We start from the raw sequence: 22214 nt of genomic DNA, 5'->3' as shown, positions 1-22214 counted from the left end.
GGTGCATGTACAACGTATCTAGTGGGGGGTGCACCGGGCCGCACAGCCTTAACTCCAAATGTGGCCGATGCGGGCACTCAACAGTACAAAGTGTGGAAGTCCAGCACTCCATAGGCGTACATCTGGTTAGTAAATTCACCATCCCGCTCTCCGGAGGTCTGTACACTAATCATCTACCATGGGTGGCAGTGGGTCAGGCTCCTGTTCATGTGGTGGCTGATTTGGCGGGTTTCGATCGGGTTGAAGCCGGGGCTTATTATTCTTGTTTGCCTTTTCTGATCTCCAGTCCTCTTCAATGTGTTGTTCCGCCCATCTCCACGCGTCTCTGGGATCCATGAAGTGCACTGTTATACCTTTGTGGTATATCTTAAGTTGTGCTGGTAACAGAAGGCCATATTTATCATTCAAGGCTTGAAGGCGCTTCTTGTGTAGTCTGGGAAGAAGGCAATCCAAGATCCGTTGTATGTTATTGTTCCTTTAGCACGGGCCATCTGGAGTAGTGCATCACGGTCCCTGTAATTCAACTGTTTTGCAGTCACTGTACGCAGTGGTGCACCAGGTGTTGGTCGTCCAGTCAGCATGCGGTGGGCGCCGTCGATCGAGAAGAATTTAGAAAATGTTTTAGGCTCAAAATGTCTGTCAGCCATTGTTCCAGGAATAGTTCCATGTTTGGCCCTTCCGATTTCTCCGGCAAGCCCAGGATGCGGACATTGTTGCGTCATAATCTTCCTTCCCCCTCATCCACCCTTTCCTCCATTGCTTTCAAGCGTGCCATGACTCTGGACATTTGTTGTTCCATGCTTCGGATCCCATCTTCTGCCCCAGACATACGGTGCTCTGCTTCTCCCATGCGGGATGTTAGCTTCTGCAGATCGTGTCCGAGGAGTGAGAGATCCGCACTGATGGCGTCCATCTTCTTTTCCATGGAAGCACGAGAGTTAGCAATCGCGTTCATAACGTCCTTCAGAGAGATGGAGCCTTCTGTGTTTGCCGTGCTATCCAATTGCTCTTGACCAATTGGAGAATTTGCTGCAGGCGTAGCCTACTGGTCCATTTTGCTTAGGGTGAATATCTGCTTGATTTTATCCTTGACCGTGGTGAGGTGCGGTCCAGGGTGGGCCATCACCCAGTGTCTTGTTGCCCAAATCAAGATACAGGTAGTTGTTGTGGAGGCAATTTCGTTCCGGTTCTAGGCGCAATATGGATTGCGAGGGTGTTACCCGCAAGCCTTAACGTCGACTGGTATTGTTTCAGATTCCAGATTGTCTAGCGATCTCAGCGTGTTGTTCCAGGATACCCAGTGGGTCACCAGTGGGAGGTTCACTTCAGTGGTGGGCACCGCTGCTTGTCTGACTTATAGTTGTTTGATCACTCCTTTGTGGTATCGGTGCATTTCGCTGTCCGTGTGAGGATTGTCTATTTTGGGGAAATGGGCGTTTGAATGGATATTAGGCAATCTTGTCCCTGGGTCTTCTCGCCAGACATGGCATGCCTCAGACAAACCAAACCTCAACAGGGTCACTCCATTCGTTGGGGTGGAACCAGCGCATTTGTTTCCACCCAAGGGTTTATCACTGCTGCTCTTGACCGTGTTTCTTCTATCAGATTCTCTTTGTTTGCCCCTGGTGCCACAATTCCTTCCGCTCCAGAGGAGGCCGTTCTGTGTCGCTGTGACACCGGTGTTATAACGCTATGTGGGTACCATATAGTGCCATACTTCTTACAATGTACTGCGTCCTCCTGTAGCGGGCACCCTCCACCGTCACTGCTGCATTGCTTACCAGTGTGATTGTGACTGAGTGCAGATCAATACCCATATAGGGATCAGTACAGTTCTTTTGGGCTAGGTTAGGTGCCTAGCCTAGCGGCGGGAGCGCAGGACATTGATGGATAACACAGCTGCGGCTTAGTCTGTGTTTGCGAGGGAGTGTATCCCTAATTAGTGTCAGCACTGTCTTAAAGCATCGATGCAGAAGCGGGGCTGCCCCGGATTGGAAGGGCTTATGTCTTAGCGTTCAGCGTTGGATTGCCATCGCAGAGTTTGGTGCCTGCTGGTGTGTATGTGGCGCGCTAGTGTTTCTAGCCACTTACAACATCTCAGCCATCATCCGTATGGTGTACAGGCAAGTGTACGCTATAAAGCGGGATTGGTATGTTCCTCCGTACCACTTCAGGCGTGTATGTCATTATGCCTCATTTGAATGGGTTAATTTAGATTATGTCTGCCAGCATTCATTACAAAGGTTTTCCTCAGTTGCAAGTAGTGAGTAGCAGTCTGATTAGTTTAAAACTGTAATGTGTGCCATGTTATGATGCCGCAGTGGTGTGTATGTATGCTGCGTTATTGGTAGAGTTATTAGTTGTTGCCGCGGGCAGCGTGCCGCAACCGACTCACGAGCCGCACCCACCGAGGGATGGTGTGCCTTCCTGTCACTCTGGTCCCTGCCTTCGCTTCAGTGCAGTAGGTGAGGTCCTTATTCTGGCGATGCAGGGAGTCTCCCAGTGCTGTCTGTGAGCTCAGAGTGATTCTGTGGGTCAGGAAGAGTGCCGGGGAACCATATTAATACACGTGGACCAGGGTGTTATCGGTGGGATGCAGCCCAGTGTCTGTTCCCCTCTCGGTCACTTCTAGGGGTTTCAGGTCTACCAGTCCTGTCTCCCGGACCACTCGTTCCTGGGGTCAGCGCCGAGTATGGCTATTGTCTGTCTTCCGACAGCGTTAGGGCTGCACTGTCGCCACCTTCAGTGCTATCTGTGGATCCACGGCGGCAGCGTTCCAAAGTGAGCCGCGACCTTTCGGCTGGGCAGTGTTCCTTCCCCCACAGGTCTTTGCATATCACATGCAGGTTGTCAGCTCTGGTTTGTTAGGCATGCTGCTAAGCCGGTTCCAATGCAATGTCTCTTACTGGGGCACGCTTCCCGTCACAGGCGCTGCTCCTATCAGGCGCGTTAGGGTCAGCGTGGCCATTTTAGCTGCAGCTGTTCGCGCCAACGATTTGCATCGCTCCAGCTCAAATATCTTTGTTAATATGCATAGCTTGCTGCCCACAGTGTGCCTGATTGTTCCTCACACCATCACAGTCTGCTAGATGCCTTCTTTACCTTTCCTCAGCACTTATTCAGGATTTTAACGCAGGATGTTTCTGTCGGTTGCAGGAGCTCCTAAGAACTCACGTCCTCATTGTTTGCTGGCTAGCCACGCTCCCATCAAGGACAGGTTCAACTTTGATGTATGTTTTTATAGGTATGGAATGCATCCTGCATACGGACATCAAAGTCAGTCCAGGCGTATATTAATGTACATGCACATAATGTACATCTTGCAAATCCATGTGTACAGTTTGTATTTAAAATATAAATTCATTATGCTCATGTATTATATGCTTCCTGTACATATAAAAGCTCACACTAAAACAAGCCCTTACTTTGATGAGTTTTCAATACGTACAAGAAGCATAAAGAAGTTTTCCATTTTGTACATATATGCCATTCACATCTCTCATGCATCTTATATACAAATATAAACTGACATCAGAGTCAGTACTGACTTATATGTGACTTGCATACGTGCATTAGCGCTACACATACAAAATGTAAATCTACACATGCATGTACAGTTTGTATAAAAGATTCACATTCATTCTGTGCATGCATGATACATAGCTAAATCTTTAAAAAAAATTATATCTGAAAATGTGCCAGGTCGATTTTCAAAATTGTTTTCAGTCCTGTTCCGGTTTGGGCACATGCCAGAAATCTTGAATATCAAAGTGGGCAATTTTGAAATATTTGGGCTGACAGTTGTTTTCCCTGAAGTGAAAACTTCATCTTAAAAACTGCTCAAAGCACAATCAAAACATTAAAATAAAATATGAAACAGTCGATGAGAAATTCTGCAATTTTCTATACAGGAGCCATGACGTTTACTGTGTATTTTTTCAGATTTTTTTAGGGAAGAGTTCAAGAGTTATCAAGAAAATCTATTTTCTGAAACTCCATAAACAATTCATCTTAACTGCAATTATGCAATGTGCATGATGCTTTCTGTTTTATTTTTAACAAATTACAATTCTGGGAACCAAAACAGCCATATTATTTAAGGAAGAAGACACTTGCAGGCAGTTATTAACTGAGGTTGCAGGAGGATCCTCAACGTCACCTCTTGACCAATGTTCCCTCTAAGCTGTGTGCATGTGCGCTTGCCCAGCTTCCTTGTGGGTGCCGCGCAGAAGAATTTTAGCAGCTCACAAAGACAATTTCCTCCTATTCAAATAAGATTTAATAAGGCACAAGCCACAGCAGGTACCTAATATTTGCTTTCTCTCAAAATGAAGCTAAGTTATACTAACTATTCCTGATATTCTGATGTAACCTATCGACATTGCCCTACAATGCAAGCTTGACCTTAAAAACCTAAAAACTCTAAAAATAGAATACACCCTCACGAGGTTAAAAATGAATATGAAAAAGTGGCTCCATGAACAGTAGATAGAACTAATATATGCCTGCACACACACATTAACTAAATTATCTTCCCTCTTCTCCCTGGATCCTATTCTTGACTCTGCCACACGTATACCGTATGAATCGATCTCTGCCCCAGGCCACATTCGATATTGCCAGACAACCATGACTTTCCGTACCTTATCAGAGCAAAACGTTACCAGACTTAGATACAAGTCTTGGTTTATGTTATAATATGAATGACGTTCAAGCACAAGAATTTCTGTTACTCATGGTGCCTTAGTATAACCATTACCCACAAAATGTAACCCGAGTGTCAGCTCAGATATCAGGTACTGACTGTAAGTAAGCAGGCTACTAGGATATTTAACCTCATCCCATGCTTGCTTCCTATTCTTTGTACATATGTCATGCAAGCACTTTGAATAGCCCCCTTTGCAAGTTAATGCATTATAAAACACAAATATGAATTTGCCTCCAAGGATTTTAAGTAGGCAAATGTCATGCTCAGGGTCTCCTACTTTAGCATTGCTAACATTACCCTATGAGTGGAGAGCAACATTGCAATATCATTTACTTGGCCTGTAAGGGATCATTGGTATGGGCTCTGCCTGGCATTATTCATATATAAAATTAGGGCAAAACATATTCAGATAGCTAGAATGCTTTTCACACAATTTGCAACCTTTCAAAATGTTCAGACTTCCATGGGGGATAGACCTTAACAAATGATATGTTAATTCGCTGCTATACAAAATGGGTTTCACTGAGCACTTGTCGAAACATACTCAACAATTGAAAGGTGGGGTATGTTGCAAACAATCTTATATGCACTTCATAGTAATTGTGCGCATGCAGATTTATGACATTTTCTTAAACTGCACATAATATCATCATGAGGCTTTCAATTGTATTTGCTTGCAAAGTATTGTGGGTATGCAAATATCCCAGTTAGAGTTTTATTTCTACAATCCCTCGCTTTTTACAGAGCCCAGTCAAATAATATTGGGGGTTATCACAGGAGCCCGTGGAGCGGGCGGGTGGAAGGGAACAGGAGAACAATCCTTCGGGGTGAAAGACGAATCAGCAACTTTCAAAAAACAAATCAGATGTTTTGGCAGTACATAACCATATAGTGAAGGAAATGAAATGTTTGTTTGCTAAAGGATAGGAAACTATAGTAATAGTTTAGGAAACAGCGCCTTAGATTTCTTTCTAAGATCATCTGCTGATGACTTTTCAATATATTCATTTGTTTGCATTTATTACTGCTAGCATCCCCATGCATCTATTTCAACTGATAACAGTGAATTTCAGGAGAGGGGTCCCTAGTTAAAGAAGAAGGTATTCAATGTGTTGAAACTGTGAGCATTGCTTCTATTGACTTAAAGGGCAAATATGTGATTTCCTTCAATCGGACGCCAGAAGATACCTTGTTCAATGGTGGGCAAAACTATAGACTGTATTATGTACCTTTTTAATTTCACTTGCTATGTCAGGGTTACAATCAGGGCTCCGATATAATTTTATTCCATACTTGGAATCAAAAGATTTTTCTGGGAGTAAGAAAGTAATTGGCTTTGCCAGTAGGAATATTTCATGCTTATTAAAATATGTTTTTCCCCTTAAAATTTCTCTTGAGATCGGGTAGTAATATAATTTGAATTCCTACCAATGACACTTCTCTGCTGGTCACTGATTTGAAAAGAGATCAGCGGAACTTTATGGGTAGAAGCAGGTGGCAGATTCCTATATGTTCATGGTTTCACATTTTTGTTGGTTACATTGCCCTGTTTTTAGTAAAATAGTATATGCCTCCTAGCTATAAGGCTGGTTTTGAGTAAATGTCACAACTCACAGAACAACATAATGTGGATAGTGAGCAGATGCCCAGGAATTCAGATCATCATATTCCATGGTGCAGTTATTCTGGTGCAATGATCATCCTTACATAAATTATGAGAGGCATTTTCTCCTGGCCCTTGAGTTACTCTATTAAAGTGGCAGATTAACTCTTATTGCCATGTTTTCTAATACATTCCTTTCAGTTGCAATTATTCCATTTGAAAACATTGCAGGTCGAATATTTTGACAACCACATCAGTGATTAGCGATACTTGTTTTTGTAATAAACATGAGTTTTTTCCCAATGGCATTAAACACTTTGTGTATTATCTCTGAGCACTGTTGACAAATGAATAGCCACAGCTAAACCTATCGTTTATCCTGATCATGCAAAGCTTTTTTGTGCATGCATGTTTTTCTCTCTGTTCAGGAGTACTTTTGGTAGGTGCTATGGTATATCTTGAAGTCTTGGACTGGTTGATGAGCTCTCCTTTTAATCACATATAAAATATTTGGTTTTTCTGCCTATATGTTTGGAAAAAGAGTTGTAAGATGGTCCTTTTACACTGATTTGTAAAGAATTGCGGTGGTTGGGAAGGGGGCATTTCCTTCCAAACTCTTCAGAGATGGTATCTCACTAACTACTTATGCTTACAAAGTGGCTTACATCGTTATTCAGTTGCACACATGGAAAATAATGTGCGCACGAAGGCAAATCATTTCCGCACACAGGGAAAAATAATTACAGGGAACATTGCTCTTGACCCTCAAAATCCAATTCTGGTTAATAAAAACTTGGCAGTGTCCACCTCCTTGTATAATATTTGCTTGATTAGCAAATCCCTCTGAATTTTTAGAACAGGACAGGCAACAAGATTGATCAAAATTCAGTCTCTATCTAATGGCACAGGCCTGCCGTGGAACCTCTTGTATGACACAGCGCATGAGCAGATGTGAACCTGCTTGAATGAGAAACAGAGAGGGGACAGGGATTGAAGAAACTTCTGACAGCCCTGGCCATTGATGCATATGATTATTGCCCTTGAAGTTGGCCAATGATCTAAGTTCCTTTCCCTTTTGCTCCTAATGCTCCCCTGTCTGAACTTCCCCTCAGGTTAATATTACCCCTTTAAGTCACCCGTTTCTTATTTTTATCTGTGTGTGCCGTTTTGCCCCTTGATTAACTGATTCGCCACTTCGAGGGAATGCCTCCAACATTTGTAAATGTGCTATTGTAAGTCTTTTCTGATTGAAATTGACAATCCTCTTGAAATTCCATACAAATGCAAAAATACAAAGTCTGTCATTCAAACCCATCAAGTCAGGAGCAGTCTGGTAACTAGTGATATTTTTTTGCCCAGAAAACTTCCCCTAAACTTACTTCTTCATGCCTTTACTTCGTCTATTTCTTCACATTGTGAAAGTGGCAATGTATGTTGTTATGGTTAGCTAAAAGTTAGGGTTGGGGTCAATGGGTCAATGGTTGGCAGGGGGGTAGAATATCAAGTTAAAAAAAGGACAAGTATGATATTGAACATGTCTGTGCCAGTTATGCTACATCAAACAACAGGGAGGAAACATTTAAGTCTTAAGAAAATGGGCCTCATTACAAGTTTGCTGGTCCTGTAACAACGGTGCCGGTAGGCTACCGGCACCGTTGTTACAGGACCGGCAAACTACGAGTTCTGCTCACGGGTGCCTTCTGCCCGCCAGGTTTGACCTGGCGGGTGGACCGGCACCCGTGAGCAGACCTCGACAGATGCACCGACACCATTGATGAATGGTGACGGTGCATCCGGCCTCCCCATTCCCATTGAGTCCAACCCGCAAGACTCCCGCCCAGGTCATAATGGCCCCCAATATTACCCAGTGGTTCATGAGAGGTTGATATTTATTAGTACTTGGTTTAGTGTGGATTCAATACGACCAAGAAGGTGATTAAGGAATTGCAATCATAATTTTGGATAGTCTACAATAAAAAATTACAGAATGATTGCTAGATTTTTGTTAGTTTTAGGTGGGGTTCCAGAGAAGGATTTGATTTGATTTTTAAAACTGTTGTTTTAAGGGCATGTGTTACCTGGAGGAGTAGTTTGTTTTCTCTTCAAGCAAGCGCTAAATGCACCAACTGTTTTCCTTGCTCTTCCTACATAGGTAGATAGTTGAATGGAGGTGACTGGGTGAATTTGTTTGTATATGATATTTGCAGTGTTCAGTTAAAACCTGCACAGCAACGACAGTTATATGAGTTAAAATCCATAATCGGGTGCTGCTGATCTACAGCCAAGATGGCTGCACAGTAATGGTGCTCTGGCATCCTACTAAAATCCTGCCCAGTTCTCTGTGCAGAGGGAAGCCTGTTTTCTATGAAATGCCTTGCAGTTGTTCAGTGATTCACTCGCCCCACAGCGATCGAACTGGAACCTCTGCCTGCTCCCCCATATATCTGCCCCCCCCCTATATCTGTGACAGCGGGGAGGGGTGAAGGACCTGTTGATGGTTCGCACAACTGCCTGCGGGGGTCCTGTGACCGCTGTGATCTCCACCTGTAGTGCGATAGTTCTCACCCCACGCCCCAACAGCCTTCACTCTGTTGGCTGGACTCCGGCTTCAGCGTTCCCCTGTACTTCGCACTGGATTGCGGTGGCACCCGTTTGCACACAGTGTGCTTACGCTGTACCTCATTCTTCTGCCATTGCCTGGCATCTGGCTGGCGGACTGGAGCAGCCGCCCAGTCCTGCGGGTACCTACTGGTGCTTCATCGGGTGAGGAGATGGGAGTTCCTTGCCCCTGCGGTGGTGCTCTCCTTGTCACAGCACATGAATCCGTTGTTTGCATCCTCCCTACTGTACCAGCTACTTGCACATAGGTGGAAAAATGTGCACATTGTGACTCTTCTTTGCTTCACTGCCATATACCACCATATAAAAAATGCAGTGGCCATTTTTGTGGCTGACTGTGCTGTGATCTGGGGGCGTGGACTGGGCATTTATTTTCAGTGACTTATCCCTACTTGCTGGTAGGTCTGCAGTCATCACTCGCTTACATTGATTGCCACCCCCCCCCCCCGATCCGATATTACCCCTGGTGCTCCACTTGGCTACTCCGGGCATGACCAAGGGGGTCAAGCAAGAAAAAGCGCTCTATGATCTCCTTTAAGAACACACCTAATAAACCCACTCCCAGGCGTCATCCCAAAGGGGGTGAATAGAGCAAGTGCGCAGAACGGACTTGACACAATAATGGAGACCATGCAAAGTGGATTTGCCTCGGTCAATTCCAAAGTTGATGACCCTATATCCAACTTAAACTCTCTGTGCACCAAGCACAGGAAAGAAAGCGGCTCCATCACCCATGCAGAGACCAGGATCAATGAAAGTGATGATACAGTTGACATGCTGGGAGCAGACCTGACAAGCCTTAAGAAGGAATTGATGACCATCAAGTATAAATACAAAGACCACGAATCCAGATCCAGGCATAATAATGTATTGTGGGAGTACCGGAGTGTGCTCCTTCTGGCCCTATGGATACATTTGTTGAGCATATGTTGAGACCTCCAATTTTCTGGTTGAAAGAGCCCATAGAGCATTGCAACCTGGGCCTAAACCCATGCCCCCCCATGTACAATCATTGTGAGATAGAGTGTTGGCAGAGTGTGGCAGTACGTGGAGGAAGCAGCAGCGTTTTTCACGTTTTGCCATGATTCCAGTGATTCCAGTATTTTTCCCTGGCCTTTTTTTGGAGGCAGGCCCAACTTACAAATACCTCACTCCCAACGCGGAGTGTCGCCGAGTGTTGGCAGAGTGGGTATAGGCCGATTTGACCGACATTAAAATGGTCGCAATGACCAAAAGTTCTAAAAATGCTACCCCCAAAGGTTCGAACACCAAAAGTTCGGACCTTTGGTGGTAGCATTGTAAAAAAAAAAAAAACGAGGGCTGCTGGTGTGTCCTCCGCATCGCCCCGCTCACTATACTTCATGGTATACTTCATGGTATAGTAAGCGGGTACTGCGGGGGACACCCCCGCAGCCTTCCGACTAAAAAAAAAAAAGAATAAGCGGGGGCTGCGAGGGCGCAATGACAAAAGTTCTAAAAATGCTACCACTAAAGGTTCGAACACCAAAAGTTCAGACCTTTGGTGGTAGCATTGTAAAAAAAACGGATGCTGCGGGGGTGACCTCCGCATCGCCCCGCTCACTATACTTTATGCTTTATGGTATAGTGAGCGGGGGCTGCGGGGGACACCCCTGCAGCCTTCCGTTTAAAAAAAAAAATAAAAAAGAAAAGAAAAGGATCCTGCAGCGCCGGTTTCGGATCACGGAAGTGAAAGGGAACTGGTGCTGCAGGAACCCAGTGTGATAATGAAGGTAAGTGGGGTTTGTTTATGTTGGGGGTGTGCTGAGGGTGTGGGGGGGTGTTATGGGTGTGTTGTGTGTGTGGGTGTGAGTATGTATGTGTGTTCTCATGAGAAAGGTGCAAACTTTTGGTAGTTCGCACCTTTCTCATGCGAACGTTTCGGCCGTGGTAGTTTCTGCCGCTGCCAAATCACTTAGATTCAGCAGAGTGTGGCAGTATGTGGAGGAAGCAGCAGCATTTTTCACTTTTTGCTATGATTCCAGTATTTTTTCCCTGGCTTTTGTTTGGAAGCAGGCCCAACTTACAAATACCTCACTCCCGAAACGGAGCGTTGCGTAGTGTTGGCAGAATATGGCAGTACATGGAGGAAGCAGCAGCGTTTTTCACTTTTTGCCGTGATTCCAGTGATTCTGGTATTTTTTCCCTGACCTTTGTTTGGAGGCATGCCCAATTTACGAATACCTCACTCCTGACTTGGAGCATCGCAAAGTGTTGGCAGAGTGTTAGCAGAGGGGTGCTGACTGTGCAGATTGTGCCATGGATCAACGCCATCACACGACTCCAGACTCCCTCCGTGCACACAGAGTTGTTTGAAGTACGTAACCTCAGAAGAATCCAGAGACACCGCTCATTTTGAGGGAGCTAGTGGGCGTCTAAGACCTATGGTAAATCAAGCTGCGCCACACGAAAACTTGCAAGAGTGGGAAGAAAAAGATCAAGATCAAGACCAAGAGGCTGAAAATCTGGAAGATCCTGAAGGTACCTCTCACAATCAAACTCTTCCGTCCGCTTACCTGAGAGAGCCTTTGGCTTGCCGTGCGTCTTCTCCTCTTTCGCCCTCCTCTCCCTCGCGTTCAATGCGCCTCTGGAGAGACAGCGTGTGGTCGATTCCCCGCCTCTGATCAGGATTCAGGGCTCGACTCGTTGAGTCTGTAGGGTAGGGGGGAGAGGCTTGACACAGTGGAGAGCACGACACGCTCCCAAAATAACAGTGAGGAAAGCCTCCCAGGAGAGATACAGGATGCACTGAAGCAACCCAGAGCTGTGCCTGATTGTAGCCATCCTCCCCCTCAAAAGCAAAGAAGCGCATGTGCGGATATGACTGGCGCACACCAGACCAATAAAGTTGATGCTCAAAAACAAACACTTCACTTTGAAAAGGACATCAAAAGCCGTACCAAAGCACCGAAGGAAACAGTGCTTGGAACGTCAGTAAATGAGTACTCAGATACATCATTACGAGAATGGGACGCAATAGACAGTACAATAGTAAAAACAAAGAGCCTGACCCAGAGAAATTATTGGCGGTAGAGAACACCATAAGTGATCCAATACATGTGGTCATAAGAGAAAAAAAGCATCGGACAGTGGGATAAAAAGTCAAAGCATACCCCGCCCGGAGCAAAAACTGCAGCTCCGAAAATGGAGAGCGAACCAGACATGCGGGGGACCCCAGGATACGACCAAGAGAACCCAACCAGGATAGGGCAACATTCCTGTGACAATGCTCGAGCACTGATTGCGGTTCCCCGCAGTCAACAAAGTGCTAAAACTACATACCTCCAATAAGAGGAGGAAAGTGTGTAATCGCAGAAGTCGAAACTGACAAGTCCATCCTCCTGATGGCGCCTGGGAAAAAGGTCAAATGAACAGTAGATGGAGAAACGGACGGCCCAAAACCATGTGTTGGTTACAACTGGGAATCCGCATGACTGGAAAAACAGCAAAAGGCAATTAAATACCAGAAGTAGGAAAGAAAAATCAAGCTCCTTCTCCAAAGAAGACTCTGAAGATTTTCCCAGAGTAAATACTCTGCGTTACAGACATCGACTGAAAAAACTTTGGGATAAAAACGAAAAATCACCTAAGAGGTATTATTCTAACACAAAACAATCGAAGAGAGAGTGGGCTTCTGCAGGAAGAACAATGTGCTAATTTACAAGCAGCCCTGGCGTCAATGGTAGCAATAACAGTTGCTCCATTTCTCAAACTATATGAAGTACTGCAGACAATTACAAAGATCAGACGACAATTCTAGCCCTGATGCAATCGAAATTAACATTTATCGAAGCACATATTGAGGCAACGAGGGGGAAAAGAGCATGAGAGAAAGAATCGGAAAACATCATCCTCAAAACAGTAATTAATTTTAAAGAAGAGGCAAGAGAAGACAAAAGATCCTTCACGGCCTGCTTCAGAGACCCTGTCAAGTTATTAAGAACTCAAAATCTGGAAAACTATAAGGCAAGCATTCATGACCAAACAACACCAGATGAACTTGAAAACCGCACACCGTCACAAGTTGAGATGCTTTCCACCACGGCACCAGTCTCAACAATAAATCTGGAAAGAAATACTTCAGTTTCAGAAAGGCCTGCGCAGGCTTCAGTCTTTTCAAAAAAGATTGAGCATGGCTGTTTATCGATCATAGAAGAACGCAGCCCTAACCAGGACAGAAACGCCTCGACAAAATTAACCCAGTCTGACATGACAACAAAAAGAAACACAGTACTAAATAAAGACGTTTTCTCCATTTTTGACTCGGATGTCTCTCTGGATCCTAAAGCAAAGGACCTCGGAGCTATGCGAAAAGTTCCAAATGGATAGCGTAAAAAGGCAAAGAAGCAACCATAAGGTAAATCAATGGCGAGTGGGAGTACACAAAACTTTATCCAAAACCTTAGACCAATATTTGAACAAACACAGAACTATGTGCCATTGACGGTAAAAGGAAAAGAGGTTCTGTCAAAACTGGCAAAGAGTCAATGTGACGAGGAAAGACGGATAGAGATAACCTTGCTCCAAACTGCTGCAACAAGTGAAGCCTGCGAGAGGGAAGTTGTAGCATTACTACAACTATCTATGTATGAAGATTTTGACCACCCTGAAATGGAGTCCGATGGTGCCAGTAACATCACTATAATGGACTCAGAAATAGAAGATGCCCATGAAAAAAACAGTTGACAAATTCCCCCACATTGAAACCCTAGACACAAGGCGAACTTTGGTGGAGGTCAAGGCGACAAAAGAACATCTAAAATATACCTTGATGGAAAAAATAATCGGGCACTCAAAACATGATAGACTGAGCCAAACCAAGTAGAAAATCAGTGGCAGCGAACACAGGCACGCCCAGTAAGGAATTTATCTGAGGCCGATAACGCCTCACATAAAGTCCTTTTAGAACGAGTTCTAAAGGCAGATGATGATCTGATCATGAATCGCTTGAATCTAATGATACTCTTGCACAGCGTCCCTCGACTCATAGTAATAGAGCATAAGGACATCAAGATCGTGGCCTTCCCCAAGGAATCGGAAAATGAAAAAATGTGCATCCACATTACAACGCAAGCAGCCATAAATGTATTAAGAACAGCCATAGATGAACTCCGAGCTCTGGGTTTCGACCTCAAACCATGTACCTAAGAGCAAACACCATTGCCAAGGAAAAGAACTAACTTCAAAACGTCCTGGAAGACAGAGCAAACACCTTGCATACAAAGGGACGAAGAAAACTCTGACAAACCAGTGAGAATATCACCAACAATTGTCCGGGGACCAGAAGCTTTGTGCATCATCAATAAAGGTAGGCCATCGAAAAACCTACAACGCCTAGCGCAAAAACAGATCACCTGGAAACAAGACTAGGATTGGAAACATCATGGAATTGGCTAGCTGCGACCTTGGCACCGCCTGCTATAAATTACACCGAAAATGCAATCTCCAAGAAAGGCTGGAATATAGCCCTATGGAATACCCACTGATTTAAACATCTTTTTTAACATCTAGACCCAGAATTAATAGACTCAGACGTGACATGCATACAAGAATCCTGGCTTTATGAAACACCAATACTAGATGGATTCACTGGATACCTAAACAAGGCTTTTAAAGGGAGACCGTCGGCTGGCCTACTTAGTTCATAAAGAACAACATACCTGGGAAAGTCCTGAGAGTAACAAACCCATCGATCTTGATACAAATAGACATAATATTACATGAAAAACATGTACAGCCATTTAACGATGTGCAAGCTATCATCGTTTATTGGAATTCCAAATCAAATGAAGGTCGGAGCTTCTTACAACTAATCATGAAGTGCATTGATGATTTGAGAGCAGAATTTGAAGAACCAAGCATAATCATCTGTGGAGATGTAAATATCGATTGCATAGGAACTTCAAGAAAGGATGATAAAACCTGTCCCACAACAAAGAAGAAAACTCGAACAAACAAGTGGCTAGCTGAAACAAAAATTAGAGACATATTTATGGTCAATGGACAAGTAGATGGTGATGAAAAAGAAGCCAAAACATGGGCTTCTAACAGAGCAACTGCCACCCTGGACTATTTTTTTGTCGATGCACCAACTTTTGAAAGAGTGGCCTCATTAAGGATCCTGTCATTCTCACAAAGTGAGCACAGACCACTAATCTTAACGTGCTCCAAGCTAAGCCAAAAATGAACAAGCAAACAGAAACAAGAAGCAGTGTATACAAAAGGTAGAGCTTAATAACGGGCGCAATAGATTGTAAATAAGCCCAAAATCCCTCCCTGCCCTGGCCACAGCAATAAGGAAATGGCATGCTCTTCCAGCCCTGAGCGTTGACTAAGAGTCGTGTTTGTTTGCCTTAATGGGAAATCCATCATGGGAAAAACAAACCCACATATAATGGTATACATAAACCTGTAGCTGGGATAGCGGAAAAGAGAAACAACTGGCCGCAGCATTAAGGCATCTAAAGCACGAGCCGCTTATCACCAGACTGAATAAAAAGAAAGTCCTAAAACAAAAACTTTGCAACTGGGTGAAGTCGCATCGAGCACACCTATACCAAAAAGACTCTGAGCATATGTTAATGGTCTTAAACACCAAAAACGCCAAGTTCTTCTGGTCCCATGTAAACAACAAAGCAGGTAATCATGGAATCCCCCTGCTAAATCCAATACAAGAGAGCACTTGGGTGGAATACTTTGTGCAAATCTACAGTCATAACATCTTAACAAACCCAGTAACAAAGGAGACCTTTTCAAACAAACCCTGCTCCATAGAGTTCAGTAGGATCGAAATAAAGCTCCTAATAACAAAAGTGAGCTTATCCAGGGCTCCGGGGCCCGACAGCATTACGAATGTAAAGGACGCCCCGGACCTATGGACACATTTCTGCTTTTACCTCTTTACCAGAATCAACCAGCACAGAAAGGTACCTGATTCATGGAGGAAGGCGGTGGTAGTAACGATCTTTAAGAAGGGGGATAGAACAAAACCAGAAAACTACTGCCCAATCTCCCTTCTAGACATTCTGGGAAAGGTGTATGCTGGAATCCTACTGAAACGTCTAAAGGAATGGATAAAGACCAGTGGTAATTACGACCCGAGACAAGCGGGTTTTGTCGAGAAAGTAGCCTGTGGCCTAAATCTTTTTCTAATCAGCTTATTGAAAATGACTACTCTAAAGGAAAATGAAAAGCTCTTTATAGCTTGTATCGACATTGCGGCGCCTTCACCAGAGTGGACCGGGATATTCTATGAGCATAATTATGCCAAAATGGCTGTCCTGAAGATCTTCTAGCAGCAATCATAACTTCTTTACGTACCGGAACGTCTTTGCAAGTGCGTCTGGAACAGGCTGGCAATCTTACAAGAGAAATACCAACTAAAAGGGGGGCTTAAACAGGGGTGCCCCCTGGCCTAAGTCTTGTACAATTATTTCATCCTAGACATTAAGGACACATTTGAGACCACCACATCATGTTCGCCGACAATAAACGGATGCCCAGTGGGCCACCTGTCATACGCGGACAATTTGATTCTGCTGGATAGAACGCCAATTGCCCTACAGCGTAAAATGGATGCACTCTGAGTAAATGTCGAGCAAAATTATCAGAAAATAAACATAGAAAAATCAGAAATTCTTATCATCAAAAAACCTAAAGAAAAAGTAAAAAAGCCATACAGATGGTGCATCTGAGACAAGACTGTAACACTAACAAAAGTGACAAAATATCTGGGTATTATGATTAGTGCAGATGGAGGTAAAAAGCCCTGGATAGAGAATCTACAACTGAAAATGAATCAACTAACTGCACAAGCTTTAACGTATTGAGAACATTTGGAAAATTCTCTTTGCAGCCAACTATAGATTTCTATAATCTAAAAGTAGTACCCACGATAACATATGCTGGTGACACAGGATTAAAAATTGCATGGAAGACCTGTGATAAACTCGAGGGATCCTTTTGGAAGAGAGTTCTGAGATTGCAGAGATCAGTTCCAATGGGTGTCATGCGACACAAACTAGGCTTGCATTCATTGCACTGCCAAATTGTTTGGAAAGCACTAACCACTTTCAGAAAACTTGACTTAGCCTCCTGTCCTCCCCAGTATGCCATCATCAAAGCAGGAAGTGAAGGAGGGGAATACTGTCCATTGGCACTAGGGCGAGACAAGTGTACTCAAATTCTGACATCCATAAATGTGAAGCCAGCGCTACTATGTGACAACCCGCAAAAGGTAAAGCTTCTACTCATGAATGTGTACTGGGCGGAAACAGAATCCACACGAGCAAATTCAAAGGCACATACCCTCTCGAAGAACCTAACTGGTCTCCCGGGGATCAGACCAAGATATTAAAAAAATTCTCCAAATCCAAAACACAGAGACATAATCTTGAAATTCAGGTTAAACATAACAAGAACCAAAATGAACCTACTCAAGTATGGTATAATTAATGACAGCAGATGCCATCTGTGTGGATCAGAAGACAAGTCTTTACAACATCTAATGTTATTCTGCAAAGAACTAAGGCCAGAAAGAATAAGGTTGCTGCACGACAATTTACCATCTGGATGTGAATTGGACTGCGACCGATGATGGGATGCAATTTATGGTGCAACAGACCAAAAAGCACAAGAGTGCTCGGTGTATTCCTGGAAGTGACCTTAGCCAAGTTAGAAGCCGTGTCTCTAGACATGGGAAAAGATAAACAAAGTGAGATACAAACATAGAGCCAAGAGCGACGAATGAACATGAGGATGGAGGAATACTATAAATTAATCGGACTCTAACATGACAGAGGAGGTAGACCTAAATGGAAAGAGGCATGGATATTGCTCTTGCCTTATATATGTTTTTGGGAAAAATTCATTCGTATCAAAAGTTTGTATTTTTAACTGAATGCCTAATAAAAATAATTGTGAGACTGCCCAACTACAGGGATAGGGATTTTATCCTTAAGCTGGGCAGGCCGAAGGGGGTGCTGTGTTTTTAAGCTGGAAAATTATGAATCCACCCGGACTTCTCACAACCAGTACAAGCTTCACGGAAATCCTTTGACGCTATCAAGCAGCTCCTGAGGAAAACCCATTGAAGCATACATTCCAGTTTGGTGGCCTCGCCCACTTCTTCACTTCGCCAGCCGAGGCACAGTCATTCATTGAATCTGCAAAAGCCCTGAAGCTGCTTGGGGCCGGGAATTCACCAAGAGTACGTCAACCGTGAATAGATCCGGCATCACAGGTTGACACATATTAACCCATTGCAATAAATGCATATATAGTTTCAAGGTGTGCCTCTCAATGGAGTTTAAGTAAACAATTTTCTTGAAACACATAAAGTGAATTGTGTTATTACAAACATATAAATTCAAACAAAATATTTCCAAAAGTATCATAAAATGTTTTATAACATAGTCCACAGGTTACTGAGAAAATTATTTACCGAAATAGTTACAAGAACTTTAACAAAATAGCCCCCCAGAATTTTAACAAAGTAGCCAGCACATGTTTCCAGCAGTTCTCTTAGTCAGGGCTGAGAAGTTTTTCTGTTGCAAATAATATCAACAGCTGAATTACAAACATCTATTGCCAGCAGATAGACACAATTTTAACCAAAACATATATTTTCAAGACATCAAACACAAAGACAGGAAAGAGTAAATAAGAAGTCTTACATTAGTAAAAGAAGTTCCAAACAATTCTGTTACAAATGATGTAATCTTGGTGCTCACTTGATACCTCTGAGTTTAGTGTGCGATACAAATGTAAAAATAAAGAAATAACATTCCATGCAAAATGCTGGTATGGCTGTCCGACATATTCAATTTCACAACATGCTGCCGTGGGATTGTGTGGGGCACAACAAAGTTAAATTGGTTTGTGATGCGTGTGCGATTCCATTCTGTGGTCATGTGTTGCTGTAGATATCACCCTAGCATACTGCACCATGTGATACATGCCAGGGCCATAAGATGGGTTAGGGGTGATAGTTTACACAAAGATGCCCTTCCTGTTAAATACTGCAATTATTTAATCAAAACATGTCATGCATGAACCAAGTGTCAATGTATTGGACAGGTGCTTATGGAGTACTATCAAATGTTAGTTAACAGTTTGTATCACAGAATAGAGACACACTAACCTTTCCAAGAAGTATCATCCAGGCTTTCCTGCGTCTCCTCTGTCATGCTGTCATCAGAGGCACTTTTGGTCAGAACACCTGATGCTTGAATGTTTTCCTGCTCTAAACATTTTTCACTGAGAGCATTTACAGTTGAGATCTCTGGTTCATGTTCGCTTGTATTCCCAGGCACTTTTGTAGAATGTTGGCTCAAGTCAAGCTGGTAAGAAACGCCAGCTGAGCTGGAGTGTGACTCCATATGGGATATGGCTCCGTCTATGGACTCCAGTACCTGGCAACAGTCGGCCGGAATTTCATGTTGAGTTTGTAAATGCTCTGGGATTTTACCTTTATAAAATAACCCACTGTCGTACTTGATCATGGCGTCTGTTTCCTGAATGGATTCAGAGTCTTCCCTTTGCTCTGTCCTTTGTAGAGGGGCTATGCACAATCGGTCCTTCAACGATGGAACTTCTAAAGTAACCTCATTGGAGGCGGCTTCCATTATGTTAGTGTAAACACTTTGTCCTTGCAAAATGGAACCCTTCTCGGAATTCAAGTTATCTAAAACTGCCTCAAAAGGGGAAGCGTCAATGAAGGGGATTGCTTCTTCAATTGAGAATTGACGTGATATTGGTTTCCTGGCAACAGCAGGTGGCTTACATTTACTAATAGAATAATCTTCCTCCATAAGGCTGGCCTCTTGTCCACAGAGAAAATCAGTGTTGGTGTCTTTTTGTTTGAGTTCTTCACGCTTCTTGATTGATTTGAGTTGCACAGATTTCAGAACAGAAGGTGTGATAGCAAGGGTTGGCTTGGGGTTCAAGTTCATTGTTTCTGATTGTAAGTTCTGCTTTGCGTGATGGAAAGCATGCAGCTGGGGCCTGTGAGGAAATGGTCTATTTAAGACATGAAGAGCACTTAGGTCAAGATGAGTAGGAGGTATAATTGGAAGTTCTAGTTCTTTGCTTAAGGTTACATTTCCATTCTTTGAAGAAGATTGCTGGAGTGACGACTTCCTTTCTGGCACCTTAGGCTTCCTTTTACTGCCCCCTGGAGACAAGGGCCCAGAAAAGAAAGATGTTGGGAAAGATGATGTGGGTGTTTCTGACTGGCTTGAGTAGCCGCTGGATGGCGAGGCCAACCCGGCCAGTTTTTCTGGGGAAGATAATTTGAATTCATTTTCCACCGAAGGAAGGGATGGGCTGGTAGCTCTGGAGGTGGCTGGTGAAGTCTGGGATTCTGAACTTTCTGGCGACTTAATGCATTCAATGACTGTAGTACCCGTAGCAGTGCTTGAGTTCGATAAAGACCTGTAAGGATCATTCGATTTCAAGTCATTAAGAAGCCAGAGATCTGCATAGTGAGATTGTTCAGCACCTTCCTCTTTGTAGGAAGGGGTTTCTGGAGTGTGATTGTCCTCCTGATTGACCCACAAATGTTCCTTTTGGCTGGACAGCCTCGAAATGTCCACTCTTGAAGGTGCGTTAGAAAGCTCAAGTGGCAGCTTCATTTCCCTGGAAATGTGAGACATGTGCTGCCCAATGCTTATCTTTGGTTCTGTCTTTTCAGGAACATCTGTGTGGATATCAGATTTCCTCAAAGATGAACTGCGTTTTGGTGGGGCTGGCTTGGCCTTTGGTTTCTTAAGAGAGATGCTCTGTCTTTCCTGCCTTCTGTGGTCGACGTAATCCCGCCAAATGCAGTTTGTAAGACTGGAAGCTCCACTTGTGTTATGACCTCCACCAGGTCCCAAGGCTGCATAGTTGCAAACATAACTCTTACCACCATTAAGACCACAGTCAAAGTGCATGGAGGTATAGTACCCTTCGGTATCCACAGAGAAATGGGAAACAGTGTCTGCTTTTTCAGATGGAGACTTTTCTAGAAAACTGTCATACGTGGCCATACTGGTAAAACTCGGGCAATCTAAGCTGTCTGCCTTTGATCGGACCGGGCTAAAGTCCCGGCGGCATGAGGCATCATGATGATGATGAAGGTAGTTCCATTCACTATCGCTTGTATTGCTGTTATTTGGGTCATCAAGTAAATCAGCAACTGTAGAAGTAAAGGAGCTTGCCCGGTGACCTCTAATCTTGTCCATGGGATCATCGTACTGTTCTGAGATAAATATGTTGGAGTCTTCTCCGGTATTGGGACCAGTGTTCAAGGATAGTTCTGAGTCACAGTGTGAGGAGCCAGTAAGTGGTGGAGAGGCAGCAGGTGGAATTGTTTCCGATGTCTGAGAAGGACAGGTTGAGCTGCTTCCACTCCAATTCCCACTGGAGGACTGGTGGTCATCTTTTTGATCCATGTGACTGCTCAGGACACCTGAAGTTGAGAAAGAGTGAATGGGGCTCCCAAAGGTATCCGAATTTGAAGAAATCTCGCAGCTCCCCGAATCTGCCATCCTTGAGAGCCTTGATCGCCCTCTCTCGTGAAGGTTTAGCTGTGGGCTGTGATGGTGCTGAGAGCAAGTCAGGCCAACAGGCTGGTGGTCTTTAAGACCTTGGTCGATGATGTTATCTTTGCCCTTATCCAGGTCACTTTCAGAGTTTGGCAAGTAGTCTTCTGCTTCATAAATCGATGTTTTAGCACCAAGAGTGTGATCCTCATCACTGTTTCGAGCACCTTCTCGAGGAAGACTGCGTGATCGAATGCGGCTGGACACTACAGTAGTAAACATATGGTCGCCACCATCAGCCAACGCAACAATGTTTCCAGCAGAATGGGAGAGTGCTGCCACGGCACTCTGACCCCTCTGGGCTCTAATTCTTCGTCTCGAAGGCGCAGCAATGAGAATCTCTTCAGTCTGGCATTCAGAGTCCCGGGTGCCGGATCTCCGTCCCACAGAACTGGCTAAGTCTGTGTTTGTATGTACTATCACATTCCTTTCCCTGGCCACTGGCGATTCATCTGAATCTAGAACACAAGCAGAGAAAAGAATTAGCTTTAGCTATAAAGTATGAACGTTGATTGCAGATAATGTTAGACATACTCATAGGGAAGAAAAGCTATTAAAGGACAGAAAACACTGTTGTTTGGATTTTCAGCCATTAGTCTGAATAAGGAAATGACAAAAGCAGCCAAAAGATTACATAAAGATGCTGTCAGCCCCAGACACTATGGTCCCATATTTAAATTAC

At 43.9% G+C, this 22214-nt stretch overlaps 1 protein-coding gene across 3 annotated transcripts in view; it reads right to left on the bottom strand.

Moving 5' to 3' along the window:
- The window catches only part of NHS (NHS actin remodeling regulator), a 588432-nt gene that overhangs the window by 54307 nt on the left and 511911 nt on the right, over positions 1-22214 (bottom strand). For all 3 annotated transcript variants that reach the window (XM_069636816.1, XM_069636817.1, XM_069636818.1), the window contains one exon: positions 19090-21990. In XM_069636816.1, coding sequence (XP_069492917.1) covers positions 19090-21990 — 2901 coding nt within the window. The remainder of the gene's footprint in view (positions 1-19089; positions 21991-22214) is intronic.

This window comes from Ambystoma mexicanum, chromosome 7p, assembly GCF_040938575.1.
Source record: "Ambystoma mexicanum isolate Mex_15411 chromosome 7p, UKY_AmexF1_1, whole genome shotgun sequence".
NCBI lineage: Eukaryota > Metazoa > Chordata > Amphibia > Caudata > Ambystomatidae > Ambystoma > Ambystoma mexicanum.
This window is presented reverse-complemented; position numbering and strand designations above follow the sequence as displayed.